We start from the raw sequence: 11,643 nt of genomic DNA on the forward strand, positions 1-11,643 counted from the left end.
CCAAACTTCTCCCAACTGGCACAACTTGCCCACCTATTAAACCACTAAATCTTGCCTTTGCTTTATCGGTTTACATGAAAACTTAAAACCGGCTAAGTTAAATCGGCCCGGTTCAGTTCATTCATTCCGATTTGAAAAAAATTAATCGATTCCTGATGAACCCTTCTACATGGGCCTCCAAACTACAATTAACGTATCATGATCATCCAAAGGCCAATATTCTCAAATGGCGGGTCTGCCTGAATTAAGTCTTGTTTCAGTAATGTTTTGAGTTTTCACCTTTGAATATCTAAAGACATGGATTTGCTGTGTGGGTTTTGACATGTCCATGGTTTATGACTAGTGGTGGAACTAGAAACTTTTTTGTACTGGGATCAAATAATCATTTTTAGTAGGTTCAATAAAAAAATTCTTAAGAAAAAGAGAAATTTTAAATAGACATACACCGCCTCCAAACCATGTTTAATGTTCAACTTATTGCGTTGTAAATATCGTTTTCAAAGCTGCATGTCAATGTTTGTCATTTAAGAATTCTGCAAATTTAGCTTCACAAACTCATGGCTTTCTTGTTTTTTTTTTTGAACTGTTCGGTTTTGTCCAGTTTATATCTTCAAAATTATTTCTTGTTTTCTCAATTCACTGAAAGAAGTGAAGCTATGCTTCACGAATTAGTGGTTATATATAAAAAATTAAGCAAAAGTTGTGTTCTTGTTGAAGTTCATTAGGAATCTGCCCAAACCACCATAATCAACTTGGTTTGACTCTCTTCTAAAAGATTGAACTAGTCTAGGCGTGCATTATTTCAAATTTTGGGTAGTGTTTTCTAAACGGATAAGTTGTTCTATGAAATTTATGTTTAATGGTATTTTTTCCGCCATACTGAATTTTTTGTATATTTTCTCCTTCATTAATTTGCATAATTCACTTTCTTACATTCGAAATTTATACATTTTGGTATTCAACATTAATGAACTATTACTCAAATCACCAAACTAAAAAGACATCCATACCATAAAAAAATAGAGTTCACTTGGGTGTTATTCCACTTCAAAATTGTTTATTTCCCTAGTTGTCTTTTAGGCCACTAGGTTAAAAATGCATTCAACTAGTAAAAGCTTACTCGACACTTGGTACTATAGCAAAGCTGGAATCTGTGTGTTTTTCTTCTCTCTGTGACAGGATCAAATTGCCGCACAGGATTCACTGGTCATCATGTTATTCTCCTAAAGTTCACCAAAATTTCTTATCCCAATCTTTTGTATATATTAATACATTTTAGTGAGTAGTGTATATATATACTATGTTAAGAATTTTTTTTTTTTTTTTATCAAGAATATATATTGGATCTCTAGAGGGGTAATAAAGGAAGCAGAAACACGTGGGAGAACATCCCAAAGAGGAAGCACACGCGGATCTTCATGCAAACCCCCGGTTCTCTTCAACTTGTCTTACCCCATGTGGTCCCTTCCTCCTTTTGTCCCCCTGCCTCTTTATCCTTTTACTCTTTTTACCATGTAAACGAATCTTTTTCTCATTAAAATAAAAGTTTATTTTAATTTTCTTTCTTTATATATATTTCAGTACACCTTCTCGGTTTAAGTCATTAAGAAAAGAAGTGCATTTTTGGGAAACTTATGTTTGAGAAAGACAAAAAGTCTTTAATGAGAGTGATTTCTTGGCAAAAACAAAGATATGGTTATATAATAGTACAGCGTCTTTAATATTTTTTAGATACTATGAATGTACTACCAGGTTTTTTTTTTTATAACAGGTACTACCAGGTTTATGGACAAGATTTGGGTTCACCCTTATGGTGAACCTTTAAATTCACCACTTTCCTAATAACCAATTAAATTGCTAACTAGATTAATGATAAAATAATTTTAAAAATAAATAATATTATATTTAATAATACTAATGTCACTATTTAATCCATAAACTCAAACTCTATACCCTAAATCCAAATTCTAAACCCTAAATTTTAACTTATAAACCCAAACTGTATACCCTAAACCCAAATCATAAACCCTAAACCCAAACCATGAATCATAAACCAAAAAATCTAAACTTTAAACTCAAAACTATACCCTAAACTCAAACCCTAGACCCTAAACCCAAATTTTAGACTCTAAACCCAAACCATAAACCCTAAACCCAAACCGTAGACCCTAAACCCAAACCCTAGACCGTAATTCAAACCATGAACTCTAAATCCAAACTTTAATTCTTAACCTTAAATTTCAAAAGAACAACATCAATATTAATCTAAATATTTAAGGTATAGGGTTTGGTTTTGTATTTACGTTTTGGGTTTAGAGTCTAGGATTTGGGTTTAGGGTATAGGTTTGGGTTTAGAGTTCAGGTTTTTGGGTTTATAATTTATGGTTTGGGTTTAGAGTTTAAGATTTGAGTTTAGGGTATAGAGTTTGGGTTTATAATTTAGAATTTAGGGTTTAGAATTTGGATTTAGGGTATAGAGTTTGAGTTTATGGATTAAATAGTAACATTAGTATTATTAAAATTGACACTATTTATTTTTTAATTATTTTGGTTTTTGAAAAAATTATTTAATATTTTTTAAACATTAATCTATTTGGCACTTTGGTTGGTTATTAGGGAGCTGGTGAATTTAAAGGTTCACCGTAGGGGGTGAACCCAAGTCTTGTCCCGGGTTTATTCTTAGGGAATAGACTTGATATCACATGTCCCTTATAAAGTATTCTTTAAATACAAAGACTATTTGCTTCTTTATTTTCTGTATTATCTTAAAGTAGCTTTTAACTGAAGATTCCTTAAGCTACAGTTTCAAGTTCGAGTGTAACAGTTTCTTAGGCTCTTCTTTTCTTTCTCTCCCGTGTGTGAATGGGAGAGAGAGAGAAGATAGAACCCAAATTCCTTCTTTTTCTCTCTTATCCATCTTCTGCTTCTTCACAATCTCTTCTCTCCTCTCCTCTCCTTTCTCTGTTTTCGGCCCTCGAATGCTGCATGCAAGTCAACTGATTCTCCCAGGGAGTCCTACTCGCATTGATGCCTTTGAATTTGATGATTAGAACTTCTTGACCTTTAGGTGTTTAGATCGACCAGGGTTTCTAGTTTTTATATCATACATACGTTGTTTTTGTTTCTTTTTCATAAAGGTAGCTATATGGGTTCTCTTAGAGGAAACATTGAAGAGCCTATCTCTCAGTCATTACCTAGACAAAACTCTCTCTATAGCTTAAAGCTCCATGAGGTTCAAACCCACTTAGGAAGTTCCGCAAAACCATTAGGAAGCATGAACCTTGATGAGCTTCTCAAGAGTGTATGGTCTGCTGAAGCTAATCAGCCACCAGAAGCAACAGAGGCAGGGCTCTCTCGTCAAGGAAGCTTGACTTTGCCTCGAGGTCTCAGTAAGAAGACGGTTAACGAGGTTTGGAGAGACATTCAACAGGACAAGAACGGAAGCATTGATAATCCTCATGGTGAGAGGATAGATAGTAATAACAATAATAATAAGCAGCCTACACTTGGTGAAATCACACTTGAGGATTTGTTGTTGAAAGCTGGTGTAGTAACTGAGGCAATAGTCCCTCAGAATGTTGTCAACGTAGCTTCAAATGGGCAATGGTTTCAGTATCCTCAGCATCAACATCAAGGGTTTATGCCATATCCGGTTTGTGAGATGCAAGAAATGGTTTCTCCAATGAATATGATGATGGGTGATGTACCACAAGCACATGGGAGGAAAAGAGTGGCTCCATCAGGAGGAGATATTGTGGAGAAGGTTGTGGAGAGGAGGCAGAAGAGGATGATCAAGAACAGAGAATCTGCAGCACGTTCAAGAGCTAGGAAACAGGTAAAAGAATGAAGAAGAAAACAAAAAACAAACTTGTCTTGTTTTATTTAGTGTTTGTTTGTTTGTTAGTTACTTTGTCTAATAAACTATTATGTGATGAGCAGGCTTATACTCATGAATTAGAGATCAAGGTTTCAAGCTTAGAAGAAGAAAACGAAAAACTTAGGAGGCTAAAGGTAACAGTCCCCATCTTTTTTTTTTTGTAAGAAGTTTAACCAATAGAATACAACAAACATTTTTAGTCCCATCTATTTGTTTCTATGTTGTAATATCATTTAATGGCAATTTGATTTATGTTTTGAATATTTTGATATAATGGAAGGAGGTGGAGAAGATCCTGCCAAGCGAACCACCACCGGATCCTAAGTGGAAGCTCAGGCGAACAAGCTCTGCTTCTTTCTGATCTTCAAAGACTCCTTTCTTTTCTTTTTTCTTGTTATTGTTCTTCATTTGTGTTGTTGGTTCATATTAGAGAGATAGAGAGAGAGACAGCTTTGTTCTTTGTATATTATGTGGAATTTATTGACTCAGAACGATCTCTTATATTACATAGCACAACTGCTTCGTGCTTTTGAGTATGAACACTTGTTCAAGTATGAACTCTATATGACCAAATTGTTGGTAGCTTAGAGAAAGATTCGTGCTTTTGAGTATGAACACTTGTTCAAGTATGAAGTCTATATGACCAAATTGTTGGTAGCTTAGAGAAAGATTGGTTCCATTATATCATACAAGGGGTTGAAATTACTATTCGTGTTGTGGATTGTTCTTTTAAGATTAAAACTTCTAAAGTCAAATTCTATTAACTTACAGGACCTTTTGAGTAACCATGAATTTTGCAAGTTCATCAAACCAATAATATTAGACTTTAATAAAAAAAATATTAGAGAATCCATTAACCAGTAGAATTTGAAAATTTTAACTATCGTTGCAAATTCACATCCAGTGACACCCCTTATAAACTCCACAACATTACTTGCAGAAAAGAAATGAATGCAGTATACATGATCAAATACCATTTTAAGTTTTTAACCGAATTCAGGTTTAAGATACGTTTTGGGCCGCATTTTCACCATTTAACTTATTGGGCTTTCTGTAACGGCCCAATTAAATCGCCTTAGAAAGAAAAAAAAAACTCTCCCTCCATCCATCCTCATCGTTTTCTTTTTCCGCCGGCGACAACTCCGGCGTATCAGTAGCGACACCATTCGGCTACTTCTCTGATGTCACACCAAGCATCCTCCTTTCTTCGTCCTCTATCATCAGATTCCGCAACCGCCATCGCCGCTCTATGCTCAAACCGTAACTTCCGAGAAGCTTTCCGGCGATTCGGACTCAACATCTTCTCCAACACATCTCTCTTCACCCCATTCATCAAATCCCTCTCCCTCACACAATCTCTCCCCAATGCAAACCAGCTCCATTCCCTCCTCGTCGTCTCCGGATTCTCCTCCGACAAGTTCGTATGCAACCACCTCATGACCCTCTACTCGAAGCTCGGAGCTTTCCCTTCCGCCGTGGCCTTGTACGACCGCATGCCCAAAAAGCATTACATGTCGTCCAACATCCTGATCGGCGGGTACGTACGTGACGGAGATTTAGTCGGTGCACGGAAGGTGTTCGATGAAATGCCTGACCGAAGTAAAAAAGTCACGACTTGGAACGCGATGATCGCGGGTTTGATTCAGCACGAGTGTAACGAAGAGGGTTTGAGGTTGTTTAGAGAAATGCACGAGTTAGGGTTTTCGCCTGATGAGTATACATTGGGTAGTGTTTTTAGCGGGTGTGCTGGGTTGAGATGGGTGTTTGTAGGGATGCAGGTTCATGGATACTTGGTTAAGTACGGGCTTGAGTTGGATTCGGTGGTCAGCAGTTCGTTGGCTCATATGTATATGAGAAATGGGAAGTTGGAAGATGGGCAGAATGTGATTAGGTCAATGCCTGTTAGGACTTTGGTTGCGTGGAATACACTCATCGCCGGGTACGCTCAAGAGGGATGTCCTGAGACTGTGCTTTGTGAATATAAGAAGATGAAAGTTTCAGGTTATAGGCCGGATAAGATTACTTTTGTGACTGTGCTTAGTTCCTGTTCTGATTTAGCGATTAGAGGTCAAGGTCAGCAGATTCATGCGGAAGCTATTAAGATCGGGGCTAGCTCTGTTGTAGCTGTGGTGAGTTCGTTGATCAGCATGTATTCGAAATGCGGGTGTCTTGTGGATGCAGCTAGAGCTTTCTCAGAACGTGGAGATGAAGATGAAGTGATGTGGAGCTCGATGATCTCTGCTTATGGGTTTCATGGACAAGGGGAAGAGGCAATCAAGCTGTTTGATGCTATGGTGGAGGAGACAAAGATGGAGACAAACGAGGTTACGTTTCTTAACTTGCTTTACGCGTGTAGCCATTCCGGTTTGAAAGACAAAGGGCTTGAGTTGTTTGACACGATGGTTGATACATACGGGTTCAAGCCTAGTTTAAGGCACTACACTTGTGTGGTGGACTTACTCGCTCGAGCAGGGGATTTGGATCAAGCCGAGGCGAAAATAAGGTCAATGCCAATGAAAGCAGACACGGTTATATGGAAAACGTTGTTATCTGCGTGTAGCATACACAAAAACGCAGACATGGCGCAGAGAGTCTTTGAAGAGATTCTTAAGGTTGACCCTAATGACTCTTCTTGTTATGTTCTGCTCGCAAACGTTCACGCCTCAGGGAAGAGATGGCGTGACGTCTCAGAAGTGAGGAAGTCGATGAGAGATAAGAACGTGAAGAAAGAACCGGGAATCAGCTGGTTTGAACACAGAGGTGAAGTGTATAAATTTAAGATGGGAGATCGTTCTCAGTCTCAATCGAAAGAGATCTATGCGTACCTGAAAGAACTGACTCTAGAGATGAAGGCGAGAGGATACAAGCCTGATACGGCTTCGGTGTTGCATGATATGGATGATGAGGAGAAAGAATCAGACTTGGTGCAGCACAGCGAAAAGCTAGCGGTTGCGTATGCGCTCATGATATTGCCTGAAGGTGTACCCATTAGGATAATCAAGAACTTGCGGGTTTGCGGCGATTGCCATGTTGCTTTCAAGTATATATCGGTGATCAAACACCGAGAGATCACGTTAAGAGATGGTAGTAGATTCCATCATTTCGTTGACGGCAAGTGTTCTTGCGCTGATTATTGGTAACTTGGGGGTAGCATTAGGACAAAGGTTGTGATTTTAGTCACACGACTCAGATTCGCTACAGTGCTGATTAGCTTTGTGCTAATGTGCTGGACCGTGTGGTTCGTTGTCTACTTCACTAGGTGTACTCGTTGAACTCCACAAGTACCATGTTTTTAGTCACCTTAGAGGTTCCATACATCATTTGTAATTTAGAGATGTGCAATTGCTCCATTTGTAACCCTCATCGAAAGATTCGTTCATAATTATATTCAATACTACACTATATATATATCAAAACATTTTTTTAGCATGTGCGCTAGGCTTAGCCAAGCTTCAGGACATGGTGGTGACTTTACATGTGCTGTAAACTAAGAGTATTGTCATATAAGTATTTCTAGTGACCACTCGTTTATTTTCGCACCGCACCAATTTTGTAAATAAGAAGATGAAATTAGTCTTTGATGGAAAACAGTGGGGTCAAACATCACTAACGAATATTACGAATACATCATCTGATAGATCATAGAACTATTTGGAATGATGATACATTGATGATGGTGCCAAGACAATGACCTGATTAAATTCCCCTTCACAAAAATTCCAAACTCTATAGTGACTTTTTTCACCACTGTATCTTTTTCCAAAAAAGTAAATTTGTTTATGCAGAGAACATTTTAGATATTAGCATATAATTGTAACGCCACGATACAGTGGGTCTATAGTGAATTATTTTTTATAGATCACTTACTATTTTATTAATCCAACTCAAACAAGTTTAATGATATATAGATAATCAAATCAATTTCTTTTTTAAAAATAATGGATTGTTTTCTAAAAATCACTTACTATTTAATTAATAGAACTCAAACAAGTTTAATGGCATATATAATCAAATCAATTCTTTAAACTATTTTCACATATACAACCACAAATCACATGCTTGAATATTACAATAATAAATTAATAACATTATACTGTTCAGTATTAATCTACAGTAGTATCAACACACTCACTTTACTACGTATATAAAATCCATCTTTTAGGACAGAACCCACCGAAAGCTCCACAAACTCCATTAAAAACAAAAAAGAAGGCGGCGCAAAAGAAAGAACTAAAAGATGCAACCAGAGAGTTCAGATCAGATGTTGTACTCATTCCTCGCCGGAAAAGAAATCTCCGGAGGTGGATACTGCCTTTCAGATGACTACATGTCGACTATGCAGAGCTTATGCGGGTCACCTTCGTCTACGTCGTCTTATTACCCTCTAGCGATCTCCGGCGTCGGAGAAACGGTTGCTCAAGATAGAGCTCTTGCTGCTTTGAGGAATCACAAAGAAGCTGAGCGAAAAAGAAGAGAGAGAATCAATTCTCATCTCAACAAGCTCCGTAACGTACTCTCTTGTAACTCCAAGGTATTATAGAGTTTTATATACATACTAATACTATTTCATATGGCTTATGTGTATATATATATATCCCCCATACATATGTAAATACGTATACACATGCGTATATTTTGTTAATTTTAAGAGAATGTTTTGAAATGGGTTCTAGGGTTTTGCATCTTTAGAATTTTCTTATGTTCCATTCGATTTGGTTTTAGCTCATCAATAATAGTCTTTCTTTAAAACGAATACTAGTTTTTAATTATATCTTGTTATAGAATTAAAATACATAGTAATAATCTTTCTTACTAACATGTTTTATCAAAGATGATCAGTAGTTCTCATTATATTAGTTCTTGAGGTATGCATAGTGATATTAAATATTTAACACTTACAAATAGTGAGAATGTTCAGAAGACGAAGAAAAAAACAAAAAGCTTCATTACCTTTTCTGAATCTTGTTGGAATAGTATATCACCTTTTGGGAAAGTTGACAATTTTTTCTCTCAGTTTATTTGTTATGATATGAACTTCAAATTTCAACTTCTTGATGTAAAACTCTGAAAAGTTTTTTTTTTCTAAAGATTTCATGTTTTCATTTCAGACGGATAAAGCCACACTGCTCGCCAAAGTGGTTCAACGAGTCAAAGAACTTAAACAACAAACCCTAGAGATCTCTGACTCCGACCAAACTCTTTTACCTTCAGAGACCGACGAGATTAGCGTTCTACACTATGAAGACTATTCAAACGACGGTCATATTATCTTCAAAGCGTCTTTGTGTTGTGACGACAGATCAGATCTCTTGCCTGACCTCATGGAAATACTTAAGTCTCTTCACATGAAGACTCTTCGAGCTGATATGGTAACTCTTGGTGGTCGGACAAGAAGTGTACTTGTTGTAGCTGCCGACAAGGAGATGCACGGGGTCGAGTCTGTGCATTTCTTACAGAACGCTCTCAAGTCGCTGCTCGAGCGGTCTAGCAAGTCGCTGGTGGAACGTAGTTCTGGTGGTAGTGGAGGAGAACGGTCAAAACGCCGCCGTGCGCTGGACCAAATCATAATGGTGTGAGATGATGAGAGTACACTAAAAGGTCTTTAATTAATTTATTTATAGGGTATGATCATAATTAACTTGGTTATAATTACCAAAACCTTTTTTATTGTTCCTACTTTATAATGCTCTATGGTTTTAGTATAAGTCGTGGGAGTGTAAGCAAATGCTGTAAGTAGGTTTGGTGTGTTCTTTTCTTTTCCTATTTCAAGAAAAATATAATATATAACATATAAAGAATATTTTTCCTGCCATTTTTCTTTACTTACTATCAATTATGTTTGAATTGTTGATGTGAGGACTATACTAGGGTTTTGAGATTGTGGATGTCGACGTAGAAGAATCTAAGTAACAGGTGTGATTGGTGAAGTACAAAAGAAACTATACTTCCATACTATATTACAAATTTACACTTAACATGTGAATGTATACAAGTACATGGTGAATAGAGGTCTATATGTTTGTATGCAGTTTCAAAGCGACCCTTATGTCACCTTTGTCCCCAAAGAATCCAATCTCTCCTCCCTTTCTTTGTTCATGTCTTTCTAAATGTGTACATGTGAGACCACATTTCCCTGACCGAAGAATATAACCAGGGTCTGATTCCTTTTTCATATTTATATTTAATAATTTGTAATCCTACTTCTTCAAAAATAAGCGAGTATTAAGTTATTAAAAGAATACTTTCTCCCCCCCAAAAAAGTTATAAAAAGTCTACTTACATATTACATGCCACTGTGACGAACTGAAACACTTTTAGTTGAGATTTATAAATTATTGGTTACTATTTAGTCTATGACTTTTTGGATCATATGGAAAAAGCGTGCATACATGCATAACACAAGTGTATACTGTATATGCTTAAGTCTTAATCGAGTGGCAAAGACTGCTTAGCTCACTTCTTTAATTTGCCCTTAGACTTCGTTTTCGCCCCTATGAAAAAGATATTCAATATGAACAAGACAAAAAAATGTTAGATTTTGGAATTGAGAGCCTTTAGAATTACATCATTACAAAATAATAATAATAATAATTACATCCCTGAATCAACTACTTGTATATAGAAGAAAAAACTACATCATGGTAGTTTATTCGTTTTCACTAGAGGAGGAATTGTTAGAGCATCTCCAATGGATTTCTATTTTTTCCTCTATAATTTACACTAGTGTAACTCTATTATAGAGTAATTTTTGCTTCAATGGTATACTTTATAATAGAGTTACTCTATTATAGAATGAGATATAGAGAAAAAATCACTTTTTCACTTTATATTTGGAGTAGAAAAGTGATATTCCTCTATATTCTACTCTATAATAGAGTAAATCTATTATAGATTATACCATTGGAGCAAAAATTACTTTATAATAGAGTTATACTATTATAGTATAAATTATAGAGAAAAAAATAGAGAATCATTGGAGATGCTCTTATGCTGATCTATTGGCTGGAGATCGATTTCTTTCAAATACGAAATTATTAATTTCTTATGTAATCATGCAAATATAGATCTATTGCTTCTATTTGAATATTCGGAAGGAGAGTTCATCTGTAGGTTACACTTTTTTAGAGATTTGTTTGAAAATACCCAAATTAACCAAAAAGAATTATATAGAAAAAATATGTATAAAATACTTAGGATTTTATATACCTACATATTATCTCCCATGATATGAATATCTATCTTATTAAAACAGAAACATTCTGTTGGACCTAACATTTATTTTGTAAGTTTTTAAATTAAATACATATTTATACTTTATAGTTAAACATACATTTAATCACTAATGTTCATTTCTTTATACTACTATCCATGTTTCCAAACAATATACTTATTTCTTTATACTACTATCAGTGTTTCCAAACAAAATATTTTTTATACTACTATCAATTTTTCCAAACAATACAATAATTAATCTTATTATTTTATATCTATCATTTTCTCTTTAAAATTTTATAGAAACGTCATATTTTCATAAATTGCAAAATAATGAACTTTAAAATTTGGATTATAAGATTACAAATTATGAAACTATTACAATTTAAATCTAATTAGATTACATATCAGTCATCCATCAGTTCAATCGGTTAGTCTCGGGTTTTAGTGATTTTTTAGTATGAATATTTTAAAAACCAAAATTGAATTGTTAGATCTCTGGATTAACGAGTATAGTCACAATCGGGTTGAATTTAAAAACACTGATTTAAATG

General features: G+C 35.4%; 3 protein-coding genes across 3 annotated transcripts; all 3 read left to right on the forward strand.

Moving 5' to 3' along the window:
• The first annotated feature begins 2,785 nt into the window (after nucleotides 1–2,785).
• Nucleotides 2,786–4,413, forward strand: LOC108809238 (ABSCISIC ACID-INSENSITIVE 5-like protein 3). Its single transcript, XM_018581381.2, has 3 exons — nucleotides 2,786–3,835; nucleotides 3,940–4,011; nucleotides 4,158–4,413. Exons 1-3 carry the CDS (start codon nucleotides 3,146–3,148, stop codon nucleotides 4,236–4,238), a joined length of 843 nt encoding a protein of 280 aa, XP_018436883.1. The 5' UTR covers nucleotides 2,786–3,145; the 3' UTR covers nucleotides 4,239–4,413.
• A 558-nt stretch (nucleotides 4,414–4,971) lies between these two features.
• Nucleotides 4,972–7,306, forward strand: LOC108807429 (pentatricopeptide repeat-containing protein At2g41080). Its single transcript, XM_018579717.2, has one exon. The coding sequence runs from the start codon at nucleotides 5,059–5,061 to the stop codon at nucleotides 7,015–7,017; it is 1,959 nt and encodes a 652-aa protein (XP_018435219.2). The 5' UTR covers nucleotides 4,972–5,058; the 3' UTR covers nucleotides 7,018–7,306.
• Nucleotides 7,307–8,065: 759 nt separating this feature from the next.
• On the forward strand, nucleotides 8,066–9,689 carry LOC108809830 (transcription factor bHLH106). The gene is made up of 2 exons (XM_056990075.1): nucleotides 8,066–8,408; nucleotides 8,986–9,689. The coding sequence occupies exons 1-2, from the start codon at nucleotides 8,115–8,117 to the stop codon at nucleotides 9,451–9,453; spliced, it is 762 nt and encodes a 253-aa protein (XP_056846055.1). The 5' UTR covers nucleotides 8,066–8,114; the 3' UTR covers nucleotides 9,454–9,689.
• The last annotated feature ends 1,954 nt before the right edge of the window (nucleotides 9,690–11,643 follow it).

This window comes from Raphanus sativus, chromosome 6 (assembly GCF_000801105.2).
Source record: "Raphanus sativus cultivar WK10039 chromosome 6, ASM80110v3, whole genome shotgun sequence".
Lineage (NCBI taxonomy): Eukaryota > Viridiplantae > Streptophyta > Magnoliopsida > Brassicales > Brassicaceae > Raphanus > Raphanus sativus.